Raw genomic sequence first — 17,733 nt, forward strand, 5'->3', positions numbered from 1 at the left:
TTCACAATATGAGCCAACCAGTCCAAAATATTTCTGACCCACACCTAACTGGGCACTAAAGTCAGGCATGGGCAACATCAACGTGGGTGAATTTCTTTGGCATTCTACCTCTTTTCTTTGTCTGTGGCTCCCCCAAACCAACAGGTACTTTTCTCCTAGTTCAGAGCTCAGCACACTTTTTCTTAAAAAAAACAGTAAACACTTTAGGCTTGTAGGTCATCCTATTTCTGTCACAACTACTCAACTTTGCTGTCGTAGCGAGAAAGCAACCAAAGATAATATATAAAAGAATGGCTATGGCTGTTTCTAGAAAACTATTTATAGAAACAAGCCACCGTATTTTTTGTAGCACTCTTCCCTAGGGGCACCTGGGTGGCTCAGTCAGTTAAGTGTTGAACTCTTAATCTCAGCTCAAGTCTGCATCTCAGGGTCTTGAGTTCAAGTTCTGATTGGGCTCCATGCTGGGTGTGGAGCCTACTTAAATTAAATTAAAAAAAAAGTTGGCTGGAAGTCAGCACAGGCTATGAATAAAAACTGTGCCAAAGGTTCAGTAGCTTCTCAGTTCACCTGGATGGTGAAGCCACTGAATCAAAAAAAATTAAGAGGAAAAAACAGGTGGAAGTGGAAGCTTCAGAACTGAAAATGCTTTTAACAATTCTCTTCAGGATTATAGGGTAAGTGAAGGTTTTCTTGCCAAACATACAAGAACCACAAACTTTTAAGGAGATACTTCCAACAGATAAAGTCATGCAGGATTAGAAACACCTGGTCCGATGCAGTGTTAATACTAACTACCATTTATTAAACCCTTACAGATTCATATTTAATCGTTCCAGAATCTTCTTAGATTGAAGATATTATCCTCATTTCAAAAGATGAAGAAACTGAGCTAGGAGAAGTTTAAGTAATCTAAGATTATATAGCTAGGAAGTGGAAAAGCTGGTGTTCAGGTCTAGGCCTACCCTACTTCAAAGACCATGGTCTTATATGGAGCTGTTGTATTCTTGAATAACACCTGTTCTCACCAAAGTGGGAAAGTGTGACCTTTCTAGTCTCAAAAACCTCTAGGCTTATAGATTTCAGAAAAGTTTCCTTTTCCATAAGACCCTTGCTTTGGGCTGTATACTAGAGCCAGTATTAAAGAATAAGTGGATTGGGGATTGGAACACAAACAGAAGTGGCATGTTACAGAGAAGGAAGAAGGGCAGTTCAGTATTGTAGGAGTTAGTTGCCCAGCTTCCATGGCCCTTCTGGGAGTATGGTGTAATCATGGCATTGATCTAGAATATTAGGTTTGAAAAAGGCCAGGTTTGTACTGAGTGAATTTCTTTTTAACCACTGTGTGTTTAATCACCAGTGTTCGTAAAAGATAGAAAAGCAGAAAAAACTTCATTTTAAATTAATATGAATTAGATCTGAATTACCAAAAGGGGTGATTAATGGACTCATCTGCTGTAACATCTATTTATCTTGGGAGGGGTGTGGGGGGCTAGGGAAGGGGGAGATGGAGTACCATGTAAAATAAACTCCTAAGAACATCATGTGGTAAAAGGAACATGTGAACAAGGTTTATTTCTTTCTTTCAAATGATCTGTTCTTCCTTACTTCATGCTCTTTGAGTCCTAAAGGACACAAGATTTATTCTCTTTATGAACCAAACTATTATCTTCGGTTGGAAATTCAAAACCTCTCATCAACCCCATCAGTATGATATAGTTCAACTATACTAATCACCCAGTGGTTCCTACTAGCATTCCTAATGCAAACTTATCTTATGTACAAAGTAGTCTTTTTTTTTTTTTTTTAAAGATTTATTTATTTGAGAGAGAGAGAGAGAGCAAGAGCGCGCACGTGCACACACCAAGAGCCAGAAGGGGAAAAAGGGAGAGAGAAGCTCAAGCAGACTCCACACAGGGTTCAATTTCACGACCCTGAGATCATGACCTGAGCTGAAATCATGAGTGGGATGCTCAATCAACTGTGCCACCCGGGCACCCCGAAGTTGTCTTTTTGGTGCTAATTGGTGGTGGTGGTGGTGGTGGGGGTTAGGGGTGGTACCAGAACTCAGGGAATTATTGAAGATGGGGAGAAAAAGGCAGAAAATGAAAAATAGAGAGAGCTCTGGCCCAGAGACAAGTAGTAGGATCCACATGGAACCCTAGCTATTAAGGAATAAATAAAGTACTCTTATAGAAAGGAAAAATGTTTATAGAAGTGAAAGCTGCTAGGAAAATTTGTTAAAACTGATGTAAATAACCAGAGAATAATACAGGAAAACTATAAAGTTGTACGAAACACAGCCAATATGAGTATCTGCTTATCACACACTAGATGCCTATTAAGAGTGAGACTGTGTTTTCAGTCTATTTCAATATCATTCAGTTGCTCACCTTTCAGTCATCTGTTCACAACATAAACCCAGGCTATTCTAATTTCCAAAGCATATAAAAATAAAAGCCAGGGGATGGGGGGGGGGGTGTGTGAGGAAGAGCCACTTTTCCTTAATTTCAGTTTTTAAGGAATCTGAAAACAACTGCAACAAACACCAACATGCTTAAAAATGTTCAAAGTACTCATGTGAAGGTACAAACAAATCTCCAAAATCTAACAGGGATGCTCTTACCTTCTTCCACAATCTCAATCATTCCTTGGTACTCAGTCTGTGTTGGATCAACACTCCTCAAGGGGCGAATGACTTTACCAGAGTAGATGGTGGGATCAGCTTCCTCAGTAATGCCATTCACTACAAAAAAACCCCACAAAAAAAAAAAAAACAAAAAACAAAAAAACATAAACCTCTTACTCAATAATTTTTAACTACTCCAGAGGAAAAAAAGCAAAGATCATCACAAGAAATGTTAACAGAGGGCTGACTGCTTGTCTGCTATTTGTGAAATTTTTCTAAACTACTATTAAAATAAAATATTCCTTAATTTGTTTAAGGAATTAGCAAGTATTTGTATTTGAAACACGTCTTGCTCTCTTCACGTTTTCCAGGTGACTAAATATTACTTTTAGCAGGGGCGTTCCTTGGTCTCTAAAATGGCAACCTCAACTCTTATATATACTTCCCTATATTTTAATCTTAATAATATATTTTACTATCTTTCTAAACATACAATCATCTTACTTGCCTGTGAATACAAACTAAAAAATAAACTTGACAAAGGCAGGATCTAATTTCTTAACTGCTGTATCCCCAGTACCTAAAACACAGCATGCACTTAGATATTTACTGAACTGAAATGAATATTCTTGGCTGAGGTCTCTAGGTCTCACCAAGAGAAAGTATTATTTGGGGAGTTGAAATGAAAGCCAAAGTTGCAGGTTTTATAAAAGTTAGAGATCATAAATAGCAATAATTTTCTGAAGTTCCCATTATTTTTTTTTAAAGATTTTATTTATTCATGAGAGAGAGAGAGAGAGAGAGAGAGAGAGAGATGCAGAGACATAGGTAGAGGGAGAAGCAGGCTCCACTCAAGGAAGCCCGATGTGGGACCTCATCCCTGGACCCAGGATCCTGCCCTCAGCCAAAGGCAGATGCTCAACTGCTGAGCCAGCCAGGCGTCCCAAGTTCCCAATGCTTTTAATTCTTTTCCAAAATAGTCTCCTAGAGGAATGGATCTCTCTCCGTCCCCATGGATACTACATCTTAGAGTTATAATTTTTTAAATATCTTATTGATTTACTCATGAGAGACACACACACAGAGAGAGAGGCAGAGAGACATAGGCAGAGGGAGAAGCAGGCTCCGTACGGGGAGCCTGACGTAGGACTCGATCCCGGGACTCCAGGATCATGCCTTGGGCCAAAGGCAGGCGGTAAACCGCTGAGCCACCCAGGGATCCCACATCTTAGAGTTATTTTTTAAGAAAGAGATATCAGGGACACCTGGGTGGCTCAGCAGTTGAGTATCTACCTTTGACTCAGGGTGTGATCCCGGAGTCCTGGGATCAAGTCCCACATCGGGCTGCTTGCATGGAGCCTGCTTCTCCTCCCTCTGCCTATCTCACTGCCTCTGTGTCTCTCACGAATAAATAAAATCTTAAAAAAAGAGAGATATTAAATTGAAAATAAGCATAAAACAAATGACCTAAACCATCTATTCTAGTTCTACTTCTCAAACTTGAGTGTACATCATAATTATCTAAAAGATTTGTTAAGACAGATCGCCCATTCTGAGTTTAGTAGGTCTGGGGTGAGATCAGAGAACTTGTGGCCAGCTGATGCTGCTGGATCATACCTGGGGGATCTCCTAATCCAGAACAATTTGGTTTTCACTTCCTCTTGCATCCTACCCTGTATTTTCCACCGAAAGCAAAGACTGATTAAGTAAAAATCACAATTCATTACCTGAGTGTGTTTTATTCACTTTTTCTGCACTGACTTTGTTGCCTTTGCCTTTGGACAAGCTATACTCGACCATGTCCCCCAGTTCCAAGCTATCAACATCACCAGAGAACTCACTGGGAAGAAAGGAAACATTTGAATAAGAAATCACTACAGATAATAGTAGCAAATAAATTTTATTTCTTCTATAGTAACATTCACGGAGTGCTTACTTATGCTGGATACTGTTTTAAAACACATTATAGGCACTGACTCATTTCATCCTCAGAAACTATTTGTTTGGAGGTATGATTATCCCCAGCTTCAAGACAATGGAGCTAAGATACCAAGAGTTAGGTGGCAGAGACTGGATTTAAATGTGAATCACCTAAGAGCCTACACTCAACACCAAATCAATTGTACAACACTCTGTTGTATTCTTTCACTGAAACAGAAAAGTTCTTGTTCAATGTTCAAAGCAGGTACAGGCCTTTATCTTTTGGCCACATGTTCTCTATATAAGTTTTGTTTACATATTGCCATAATTTTACTAACATGAGATGTGGATCAAAAAATATGTTGATCACCTCATACTAAATGTTTTGGACTCCCAAACCAAACAACGAATGTTAAGGTATTAAGTTCCCACAAGGCATTCCTTACCTGTAATGGAAAAAGATTTCCTTATCATGATTGGCTGTTTCAATAAATCCAAAATTATCCTTCAGAGTTGCCACATAACCCAAGAGCCTCTTGGAATTGGAATTACGACCTAAAAGTCGCACACAAGTTGCAACCTGCTGGCCAGGCCTCTGTTTGTCACTAATACTAAATTCAACCTGTGAAATAAAAGGATGCTCATTAATACCATGTCTTTTCCACACCAAGTTCCTTACCTCAGGATCTACAACTTCCCCAGACCATGCTTTGTACTCCAAATATCCTTTGTATTAAATATTCTGATGGAATAGATTTTCATCAAAACTAACACTTCTAGGTCTCATCCCATTTTTCATAGGGGATTCAAGATTTGTTCTCCAGTGTGTATTTATTCCAAAATCTCAATTTCTCTAAAGCAGGGCTATCAGAAAACCAGACATAATAAGCATGTGAAAAATGCACATTATAAAATTTTTGGTGTGATTTTACTCTGATAATGTTTCAGTGGCTGTTTTAGTTTGTAATACTTTTACTTTTATCTAAGTTAATTGATTTAGGCATATCTTAGTGTTTAAATACTAACTCCTTAAAAAAGCTTTAATAAAGGATTTCCTAGACCCTGTTCTAATTCAATGAGCTGTTTTCAAATGGGAAGATGCTCCTGTATTAAACTCATAAGCACAAAATAATTTTAGCAAAACGTGGGCAAAATTTAAAAACCACTGTGCAAAACTTATGATTAAGATGACAACCTTTAACCCTCCTCTCAAATAAGCAGAATTATCTTGCCTTATCTCCTATTTGAGGAGAAGCAGATCCTTCCACATCCTTGGCTTGAAAAGCAATAGTCAATTTCACCCCACAATCATCATAAGCAATAACACCATCCTCAGCCTCCTAAAAAAAGAATACAATGAAAAGAATCAAGAACAAAAAGGCAATTAACAGCTACAATTTTTATAGACTCCTGAGCTAAGAAGTGGCACAGCTATAGAAATATCCTATTCTGGGTGGCTCAGTGGTTGAGTGTCTGCCTTCAGCTCAGGGCGTGATCCCAGTGTTCTGGGATCAAGTCCTGCATCGGGCTCCCAATGGGGAGCCTGCTTCTCCCTCTCCCTATGTCTCTGCCTCTCTCTGTCTCTCACAAATAAATAAATAAATAAGGCCTTATAAAAAAAGAAACCCTATTCTAGGGTTCCCTAACAGTAACAGATTCTTCATATGAATAAAAGGTGGTCTTACCTCTATCTGCTGTTAATTTGGTCTTGTAGTCTCAAGAACCTAATCTTTTTGTTGAGGAGGGTAAGCTTACTGAAAATTTACCACACACTTACTCTATACTTTTCATAGCCAGTCAGAAACTAAACTGAGCATGTATTTTTAACAAAGTGGAAATTCTACAGGGCAAGAAGCTTTTATATCACCTATTTTGAATCTCCCATTGTGCTGTGCAGTGTTTTGTGTGAAACATATTTAACTAATAAATGAGAATTTATTATTTTGAAAAAAAAAAAAAACACACACACCAAAACTAATTTTTAAATTTATTTATTCATGAGAGACAGAGAGGTAGACGGGCAGAGGGAGAAGCAGGCTCCCTTTAGGGAGCCTGATATGAGACTTGCTCCCAGGATCACTGACCTGAGCTAAAGGCAGATGCTCAAATCACTGAGCCACCCAGGCACCCCCAATGAAGGAAAACTTAATTTTGATAGGATCTAGCACAGTTCAGAGAATGTGATATTCAAATAGATTAAATTATGATACACCAAATGTTTCCATAGTAACACTTTAAAACATTTTTGAATACCAGAAAGAGGGGATCCCTGGGTGGCACAGTGGTTTGGCGCCTGCCTTTGGCCCAGGGCGTGATCCTGGAGACCCAGGATTGAATCCCATGTCAGGCCCCCGGTGCATGAAGCCTGCTTCTCCCTCTGCCTGTGTCTCTGCCTCTCTCTCTCTCGCTGTGACTATCATAAATAAATAAAATTAAAAAAAAAAATACCAGAAAGATTAGCTCTTCAAAAGTCTAAGAAATTTCGGATATGCCACACAGGATCATAAACAGTGACACTGTACAGCAGCAACTACATAAATCATACTGCCCCTATGGTTTTAAATATCATTCCTTTCTTTTTCTTTCTTTTTTTTTTTTAATTTTTATTTATTTATGATAGTCACAGAGAGAGAAAGAGAGAGAGGCAGAGACATAGGCAGAGGGAGAAGCAGGCTCCATGTACCGGGAGCCCGATGTGGGATTCGATCCCGGGTCTCCAGGATCGCGCCCTGGGCCAAAGGCAGGCGCCAAACCGCTGCGCCACCCAGGGATCCCTTTTTTTTTTTTTTTTAAAGGTTTTATTTACTTATTCATGAGAGACACACACACACACACACACACAGAGAGAGAGAGAGAGAGAGAGAGAGAGAGAGGAAGAGACACAGGCAGAGGGAGAAGCAGGCTCCATGCAAGGAGCCCGATGTGGGACTCGATCCTAGGACTCCAAGATTACACCCTGGGCCGAAGGCAGGAGCCAAACTGCTGAGCCACCCAGGGATCCCTTAAATATCATTCCTATGGGAATTACTGCCTACATCCCTAATCTAGCTAACTCCTTTTCTAAGCTCCAGAACACATTACAAATTATTAATATTCAAAACCGATTAATTTCTCTTACCATTCATATTCCTTGTACAACTGCTATGCAATCATACTGAACATTAAAACTATCAGATATTATTTTACTTTATATTATCAAATTTAATGTTATGATAAAATCATCTCCAAAATTACTCCTATCCCTATTAGGAAAGTCTTAGGAAGCTAAAATAAATTTGACCAAGGTTATATAGTCAGTACAAAATGCTAAGGATCTGACTTTGGTAAATGAAGAAGGAAGTCAGTGATTTCAGGTCTGACTCTACTGACACTCTGGCAAGTCAACCACACTCAAAATCTCAGCATTCGAATTTGCTCTCAACTCAGTCATTAACCTCAATATTCAGTCAACATCGGACAATGTACTACACACCAACTATAGGAAATAGAGATAAGGCAATACCTGCTTATGAAGAGCCCAGCTTAGCAAAAACAGATTCATTAACAAGTGTAACACATTGTTATAAGTAAGCAATGACAGAAGGACTTACTAGAGTCCAGTGTTGGTGAAGAAAAGAACAATAGAAGGGCAGGAAAAATCTTATACAAAGGCTGTCTTGATCAAGTCAATTTTGCCACAGCCATTTGGAAAGCAGGGCATTCTAAGAGCTAAAAACCATTAAAAATAAGTCCCATTGGTTTCCTTCTGTTTATGATTATTGTCAACAGCAACACTTGTGAAATTCCTACTATGGGCCAGGTCCTGTGAGAGCTTTTTCAAAGAAATAGGAGACTATGATTTTTCTTCTTTTTTAGAGAGTTTGTTTCTTCATGAGAGAGACACAGAGAGAGGCAGAGACATAAGCAGAGAGAGAAGCAGGTTCTCTTTGGGGAACCTGACGTGGAACTCGATCCCAGGACCCCAGGATTATGACCTGAGCCAAAGGCAGACACTCAAGAACTGAGCCACCCAGGTGTCTATGATTTTTTTGTTTAAAAACTTAGGCTTGGAGGTGATTTCTTAGGCTACAAAATAAATGGTAAACGAGGATATTCCACTCTTATCGGCTCCTAAACAGTTATTTCTAAAATTACCTTCTCTCTCATGCACCTTTCTCTTGTCTACATCCATGATCTGTTCCCCAGTTCAAGGACCACCTAAATTTCCTATCAGGCCTCTTCATCTTTTGTCTTTCTCCACCCCCATCTAGGGTTCATCTATTGCCATTTCTTCCTAAAGTGCATACCAAATGCCACTTTCTAAAAGAAATCTGAGTACAGAATAACGTCTAAATTCTTTAGAATAGTGGGACACCTGAGTGGCTCAGGGGTTGAGCATCTGCCTTCGGCTCAAGGTGGGATCCTGGGGACCCGGGATGGAGTCCTCCATCAGGCTCCCTGCATGGAGCCTGCTTCTCTCCCTCTGCCTGTGTCTGTCTCTCATGAATGAATATTTAAAATCTTTAAAAAAATAAATTTTTAAAAAATAAATTCTTCAGAGTAGCAATCAAACTTTCTCAATCTAGCTGGATCCTGATTTTTCATCCTTGTTTCCCCTACTCAACCCTACCAAAGAAAACCCTATCTTCCTATTTAACTACTTAGTGCTTTCTAAAGAAACCCTGAATTTTTCTCATCTGTACCTCTATTCTGTGAGGAATGTCCTTTCCTTATTTATCTCTATTTATTTTTAAAGATTTTATTTATTTATTCGAGGGGGGGGGCAGAGACACAGGCAGAGGGAGAAGCAGGATCCATGCAGGGAGTCCGATATGAGACTTGATCTCTCGGGTTTCCAGGATCACACCCAGGGCTGAAGGCGGTGCTAAACCTCTGAGCCACCTGGGCTGCCCTATCTCTACCTATTTAAATGTCAATGCCTTAGTGAAACCATCCCAGATCCTGACAGTCCAGAATTCATTTTCACCATAGCACTTTCACTGACCTTTTATGGAGACATTTTGTATTTTGTATGAATTACCTGCTTCTACGCAACTGTTTATTATTATTTTTTTTTAAGATTTTATTTATTCATGAGAGACACGAAAGAGGCAGAGACACAGGCAGAGGGAGAAGCAGAAGCAGGCTCCCCGTAGGAAGCCTGACGCGGGACTCAATCCTGGGTTCTCCAGAATCATACCCCAGGTGGAAGGCGGCGCTAAACCGCTGAGCCACCAGGGCTGCCCTCAGTTTACTATTTACTTGAGAGCAAAAACCATGTTAGAGTAGACAGCTTTGTATTTCTATTCAGTGAACTATTCAATAAATGGAGTTAAAATGCGTGAATGGAATCTACTCAAATATGAAACTATTAAACTGCTTGGGAAGACAAGTACTACCATTTTAGATGAGCAGCTCTCAACTAGGGGTGATTTGGGGATGCCTGGCAGTATATGGCAACACTTTTAGCTGTCACAAAGGGGGAGATGACACATATTGGTCTCTAGTGGGTAAAGACTAGGGATGCTACCAAACATCCAACAATACACAGAATGGCCACCACCTCCACACAAAAGTCAATAATGCTGGGGTTAAAAATCCTTTTAGTTTAGTTTACCACTGTTAATATTACAGAGAATTTCAAAAGAGACATTACTCAACTCCATTATTATGTGGACAGTAGTTTCCTTGAAGCAGAAGACAAAGAGCTACATATATCAGGGGCGCCTGGGTGGCTCATTCGGTTAAGTGTCCAACTCTTGATTTTAGCTCAGGCCATGATCTCAGGGTCTTGAGGTTGAGCCCCCATCAGGTTCCATGCTCAACGCAGAGTCTGCTTCTCTCTCTCCTTCCCTCTCCCCCTCAGCCCCTCCCCTTGTTCGTGTGTGCATCTCTTTCTAAAATAAATAATTCTTTTTTTTTTAAGAGTATATTTTTAAAAAAATTTTTTTAATTTATTATAGTCTCAGAGAGAGAGAGAGAGAGAGAGAGAGAGAGAGAGAGGCAGAGACATAGGCAGAGGGAGAAGCAGGCTCCATGCACCAGGAGCCCGACGTGGGATTCGATCCCGGGTCTCCAGGATCGCACCCTGGGCCAAAGGCAGGCGCCAAACCGCTGCGCCACCCAGGGTTCCCAAAATAAATAATTCTTAAAAAAAAAAAAAAAACCTATGTAAATCATTTTGATCATGTAAAACTTACCTTTTCTTTGCCTTTATTTGGGCTAGTGGTTTTAGGATTGGAGAAAGTGGCTTCTTTTTCAACAGTGCCCAGAAAACGATGATCTGAATGGGAGTGGAATGAAACCGTGCCCTTGGGAAGTTTTTTAATCCTAATAGCATGATTTCTTTGGGCAGAGAGCATATCCTACAAATGATAAACAAAAGTAACTTTAAACTGAAAAAGGAAGCACCAAGAAACCATCCCATTCTTTTCTCAACAAGTACTCACAGGAACCACAGTAAACTCTACTTCATCTGCAATATGGAGCTGGTTCCCATCCAGAATTTCACTGAAGTGGAAGAACATACGAGCATCGCGATCCACACACTTGATGAAACCAAAACCATCTCTCATGGCAGCAATTACACCCTGAAATCCAGACAATATTTTCACTGACTGTGAAGTTTGCCAAGAAAACAACACTCAACTATGGAAGCATCAAGTTGAATTCACTAGGAATTCTGTTTAATGACCCAAATTCTGTATCTACATTTTAATTTGTTCATTTAAATACAAACTCATGCTTTCAGTCTTTCAGTAAGTCAACCTCTGAGTAATTGTGTGAGATGCTGGTTCTTGGCCAGGATGCACAAAAAAATTTATCTCACTTGAATGTAAACACATGCATACAATGTATTCCTTTTAATTCAAAAATCTGTGAATTTGGTATTATCCTGTTTTACAAAATGAGGAAATCAAGGCTGAGAGAGGTTAAGCAGTTTGTCCAAAGCACACAGTTTAATTAAGTGGTAAAGATTCCAAATAAGGCCCAAGCTTTATCACAACATCCAGAAATTTTAAAAATCTATACACATACTTCACATACTTCCAAAGTCAACTAAAGGCAACTTTATAGTCTCTTACCTCAAAATTTTTTTGTGAGTTTAGGCACAAGAAAGGCTTAATTTAAGATTTAGGTCTCAAGAATAAAATATAGGAAATCCTTTCCTTATTTTTTTCTCCCTTCTTACTAATTATCAGCTTTGTGAGGGCATTATATACAGAGTTAACTGGCACATCGCAGGTACTCAAATGTTTACTGAAATAATTATTATCAACCTACCAATGACATATATATTGGATATTTATTTACATTATCAATGATAACTATTCCATAACCAGTTTTAAACACAGTATAAATAATATTCTGACATTTAATCCTTGCTAAATCTTAACGGCAGCCAACTCAACAATGTAGTGCATACCGTCAAGCAAAATAGATCCTACCTGAGAAGTTTTAAAAAACAATCATTCGATTCTCAAGATTTTTAAAGTACAAGTGTCAAACAAGAGCGAAGTCGCAAGAAACTTAAAATTTTCATTAAAATGTACAGTTCCACTGCCAGCACAGATACATCACACGTTATAATTCCCAGCAGAATTAACTATAAATTATAAATTACATCTAAGAAAGTTAATTTATGAAAACCAAGCTTGTAAAACATGTTTGGGAAATATTCTGGTATATGTCATTCCTGGATTTATATCCACTAAAAACAATTTGCAAAGTCCTGCTGTAAAAACCAAAAAACCCCCCAAAAAAACAAAAAGCAAAAGAAACCAAAAACCTCTTTGTTTTATCTAGTGTTTATTAAACATCTTATGGAACAGTTTGGGAAAATCTACTTACTACAATGAGACATTTGAATTTTCTGTCTCCCTATTTAAGATCCAGAGAATCACTGGCTCTCCAAGATCTTAGAACTCATCCTGTACACATTTTCTTTTCTAAAAATTTTTCACATCTATTCCCAGCTGATTGCCAGAGTCAGATATCAAAAACCCAGACTGACTCAAAGATCTGTGTTCTTAATCACTTAACAGGGTAATTGCCCAATGTCATTTGGGCAATTACCTTAAAGACTTCTCAGTAGGAACATTACAAATTTGATTATAACACTCACCCCAAACTGAATACAAGGTAAGTATCTAATCAGATCCAACACTTACCATCTCTCTGGCTTCATTAGTGAACTGAAATGTGTTTGACAGAACTTCTATGTTGGTTGCTCGTTCTAATTTGTCACGTCGGTCTGTTGAAATATTAAACCTAACATGGTCGCCTTCCAGCAGGGTCACCTTGGATTTTGTATCTTTGTCTCCAAAGGGAAGTTCTTTAGGAATCACAAAATCAACTTTGATGCGTCCTGGCAATGGGTCATTCTGATGAGAAGGAAAAACTATTTTAGCTGGAGATTTCTCATCCTTCCTAGTTCTAAGTCAAACAAGAAGAACACACAGCAAACCCATGTTATTTATAATAAACAGTTCCCTACAGGGAAAAAAAGATGTTGATAACATAAGTCCAATTTGAAAGCTTTGTGTTCTATGGTCATAGGATACAACCATAAAATCACAATACTGCAGTAAAGATCCTGCACTCTGACAGAGATATTTTATTTAAGGAAAAGAACTTCAAGTCTTTTTTATTTTTTCACATTTCTTTAGCAATGAGATATATTAGTCTCCTCTCTTCACCTTACTTCCGACACAAATGAAATAAATGGGGGTGGGGAATGGTGGGGGGGGAGGTAGGAGAACCCCAATAACACACACCCAAACTTGTTTCCCCCCAATTTTGGCCAGCATTTTTGTTCCTTTCTCCTTATCACCCAGTAAAAAAGAAAACATATTCATGGATACATTAATCATTGGTTTCTCATTTAGTTTAATTACATATATCAACAAATATTCAATTGTTCCACCACTGTAAGATTACATTAATTAAGTAAAATTTCTGTATACCAAATTATTCTACTACTGATGAGACAAATTTCTCCTGAAAAAGACTACTTACCTGATTTTTACTGGGTACTTTTGGGATTACTTTGGTTACAGTTCCTTCAAAATGTTCAATGCTGATATCTTCAAAAATGACTGTTCCTTGAGGCAATAGTCTCACATCTGTTGCAACTTCTTTCCCCTAAATCAGAAGGGGGAGGAATTATGTAATTTTAAGTGTTTCCGAAAAATGTAATTCATTCTGATCTTAAAAGAAGGCCAAAAATCAAGTTAGTCAACCATCTTACATTTCTGTCCTTGATTGTGAATTCCACGTCATCTCCAGGCTGTAAGGTTTCTAAGTCACCCTTAAACTCACTATAGTGAAAGAATATCTCTTTTACAATATCACCTCTTTCAATAAAGCCAAACGCCTCCTAAAGAAAAATAAGCAAAACCCAAAAAATAATAGGAACATTAGGTACTTAATTTAGTGTACATGTTTATGATTACAATTTGCAATCAATCAAAAGTCTTTTCATAAAATTATAGTGTACCAGAAACAATATATTTGATTAGCTCTAATGCTAACAGTATAACTTACATGGCCCATTTTAAAGGACATAATGAATTAGTAACCAAGGTATTTTAAGAAATTACTTTTGATGTTAACAGTGAAATATATGTATTTTTAAATTTATTCAGGAGACACACACAGAGAAGAGCAGAAACACAGGCAGAGGGAGAAGCAGGCTCCACGCAGGGAACTTGATGCGGGACTTGATCCCGGGTCTCCAGGATCAGGCCCTGGGCCAAAGGCGGTGCCAAACCGCTAGGCCACCAGGGCTGCCCTGTTTGTTTTGTTTTAATAAAGATTTATTTGTGAGAGACACATAGAGAGAGGGGCAGACACAAAGGTTTCCCTGCGGGGAGCCTGATATGGGACTCGACCCCAGAACTCCAGGATCAAAACCCAAGCCAAAGGTAGACACTCAACCACTGCCACCCAGGCATCCCAACAGTGAAATATCAACCACTGCCACCCAGGCATCCCAACAGTGAAATATTTTTAAAGGGAAGACAATGATTAAAAAACAAAAACAACAACAACAACAAAAAAACACGGTTGGGTATGAAGTATAGACTAAAAGTAGTCAAAGCAAAAACCTCAAGTTTCTCGTATTTGAGGATACTTACCTTCATGGCACAAACTACTCCCTGACAGCGGGCTTGTTTCTTTTTCAACAGCATAATGTTACGAGCACTTACAGCACCAGTACTAGAAAGGAATAATTGGGTAGGGACGGGAGGGAAGGGATTCAAAGAAGGGTGAAAAATGCATTAGTTTGGTTAGATATGATGAATCTAGAGAAACAATAACTAGTTTTCTGAGGCCTGAAGAATTTTACGTCAACATGAAGAGCAAATGTAGTTCATGGCACATGATCCATTTCTTATGGCTTCATATGCATAGCCGTCTAAACTGGGTGCACACACATCATTTTTCTCTTACACTCTTAAAGGAGCATCATGGACACTCTAAGCTTTTTCTATTCCAACAGAAGAAATAAAGTCACAAGCTGAATGCAACCAAAGATGGGGAATCTGAAGTTTCAGGAAGGTCATTTCTTGGGTAAACATTTGAGTAGGTATTATATGCTGCAAAACCTCCCCCAAAAAACCAACCAAACAAAAAACCCTGGGGATACAGAGATGGTCCCTATTTTCAATGAGTGCTATATTTAGTAGCTATTCCATCAATTATTTTTGACTAAACAGACATAAAAGAAAGTTGAGTAAATGCAGTGATTAAAGGAGAAATTTGCTACACTTTTAAAAATGACATTCACCTTCACTGAAAACCAGGTAGGCACTATATGTCATCCTATCCTCATCTGTGAGAAGCAATGTAAATCTGACTTCATTTTATTTATTTATTTTTAAAAAAGATTTATTTATTAATGAGAGAGACAGAGAAAGAGAAGCAGAGACACAGGCAGAGGGAGAAGCAGCCTCCATGCAGAGCCTGACGCAGGACTCGATCCTGGGTCTCCAGGATCACGCCCTGGGCTGAAGGCAGCGCTAAACCTGAGCCACTAGGGCTGCCCTGACTTCATTTTAAAGATGGTGCAGACTGTTGGTGTAATTGTTTTAAGAAAAACTGCAGACTAAGCAATTACTTCCCTTAATTTTTCATGGACAAACTGTAGCCCAATTGTGCTTTTTACTTCAAAAATTTAGAATAATGAAGATGCTGGAAAAATTCTACTTGCCTTCGTAACCTACTATAGTGAAAGGCTTTAGAGACAGAATGGGGCTCAAATGTCTGCTACTTCAAGGATGCATAACTTTAGGCAACTCACTTTATGAGAACATACTTTAATTTTACAAACTAAAAGATGCCAGGTAAAGCTGTTCTCAGGATTAACAACTATACATAAAGTATTTAATGCAACTGCTTGGCACACACAGGAACTATATAAAGGTCAAATAAAACACTTTCACTGGCTCCACTTTTATTATTTAAAGATTTTATTTATTTATTCATGAGAGACACACACACACAGAGAGAGGCAGAGACTCAGGTAGAGGGAGAAGCAGGCTCCATGTAGGGAACCCGATGTGGGACTTGATCCAGGACTCCAGGATCATGCCCTGGGCCGAAGGCAGGGACTCGATCCCAGGGACTCCAGGATCACGCCCCTGGCTCCACTTTTAAATTCAAGCCCTATCTCCTCATTTCTTGAGATCAGATTGAGGCCTTTAGACTAGAACTATTAGCATATCCGCCAACTCAATCTGATTCCTTTTATTTTTTAGATATTTATTTTAGAAAGAGAATAAGAGCAAGAAAGAGCCTGTGGGGTAGAGGAAGAGGGAGAGGAGCCGGTTCCCCGATGAGCACACAGGCTGACATGGAGACTGATGGGACGCCCCCAAAACTCTGAGATCACGACCTGAGATGAAATCAAGAGTCTGACACTTAACCGATTGAGCCACGCAGGTGCCGCTGAATCTGATTCCTTAAAATGAAGACTATAAAGTCTTACAAGAGGTAAGGTTCAGGGCTAATAATTCTGCACATGCTCTTGGGACTCTGCTTTCTCTGTGCTGTCAAAGGTGCATTCCTAGCATTTTTCCAACTTCCTACTTTTAACTTCCTTCTGTACTTGTATAAAAATAATTATCCCTAGGTTTTCTTAACTATACTTTCCTTAAACTGCTTATGCTGATGAATTTGACAGCTGTACATCCTATTACTAGCTTGTTTCAGACTTATACATACAACTACATGTTCAGTATCTTCACCTAGACATACCCAGACACCTCAAATTCAAAATGCCAAAGTAAAGAGAATTATTTTTCCACACTTAATACTTTCTTAATATTAAGAATATCTTCTTAGTCTGGTTAGTAGTATCACCATCTGCCCAGTAGCCAGAGTAGCAGCATCTGGGACTCCCCTGTTACTAATTCCAACATACACCGCTACCTAATCAATCACAAAACTTGGTATTATCTTCTCAGTGTAGCTTGACTTCTCCACCTGAACAGCCCTGGCCTAACCATATTAGCATATTAGACCCTCATCTTGCATATTAACTCTCATGTCACTGCCTCTAGAGTACCCCCTCTCCAAAAGTCTACCATCTCCACCACTTCCAGTGATCTACACTGATCACACCTCCAACCCTGCTTCTATCTCCCATTTAAAATCTTTCAGAGTCCTTAGGGACTAGGGGATAAAGTTCAAACTTCATCTTCCTATGATCCAGTCAATTCAATCAATTCAAACTTATAGCCATTTCCTCAAAATGATACTTCTACTTAGAATGCTTCCAAGCGCCCAGTCTCCCCAGTGACTTTAAATACTAGCACTGCTGCTTTTACAAAACCTTCACTGACTTCTAGAACAGCTCCTTGAAAGCTCTGACCATATTTTAATTATATTCCTATTTTTGACATCCATACAGTGCCCAGCATAGAATAGACCCTCAAATGCTTAGCTAATGAAGTTTAAAAGATCATGAAAATATCATGAAAATTATCCAGATTCACAAGTTAGGTTTTTTTTTTTTTTTAATTCACTTCAAATTTCTTACTGGAGGGGGTGGACAAAAGAAACCAAACCCTCCCATCTTAGGTGGAAAAAGAGAACTTACTGTTTATTGTTATCAATTACAAAGTTTATTTTATCTCCAGTTTCCAGCTGAACATTCCCTTCGACATCTTCAGGGGTATAAGTCAGATAAAACACTTCCTGTG

The 17,733-nt window shown here is 38.8% G+C and overlaps 1 protein-coding gene across 3 annotated transcripts in view; it reads right to left on the reverse strand.

The window, feature by feature from the left end:
• Positions 1-17,733, reverse strand: part of CSDE1 (cold shock domain containing E1) — a 40,014-nt gene that overhangs the window by 3,834 nt on the left and 18,447 nt on the right. For all 3 annotated transcript variants that reach the window (XM_055312370.1, XM_055312369.1, XM_055312368.1), the window contains 11 exons: positions 17,631-17,728; positions 14,665-14,746; positions 13,776-13,904; positions 13,544-13,669; positions 12,697-12,909; positions 10,975-11,115; positions 10,726-10,890; positions 5,779-5,886; positions 4,993-5,168; positions 4,354-4,466; positions 2,624-2,743 (listed from right to left, as the gene is read on the reverse strand). In XM_055312370.1, coding sequence (XP_055168345.1) covers positions 2,624-2,743; positions 4,354-4,466; positions 4,993-5,168; positions 5,779-5,886; positions 10,726-10,890; positions 10,975-11,115; positions 12,697-12,909; positions 13,544-13,669; positions 13,776-13,904; positions 14,665-14,746; positions 17,631-17,728 — 1,471 coding nt within the window. The remainder of the gene's footprint in view (positions 1-2,623; positions 2,744-4,353; positions 4,467-4,992; positions 5,169-5,778; positions 5,887-10,725; positions 10,891-10,974; positions 11,116-12,696; positions 12,910-13,543; positions 13,670-13,775; positions 13,905-14,664; positions 14,747-17,630; positions 17,729-17,733) is intronic.

The sequence above is a fragment of the Nyctereutes procyonoides genome, unplaced genomic scaffold, assembly GCF_905146905.1.
Source record: "Nyctereutes procyonoides isolate TBG_1078 unplaced genomic scaffold, NYPRO_anot_genome, whole genome shotgun sequence".
In the NCBI taxonomy this organism is placed as follows: Eukaryota; Metazoa; Chordata; class Mammalia; order Carnivora; family Canidae; genus Nyctereutes; species Nyctereutes procyonoides.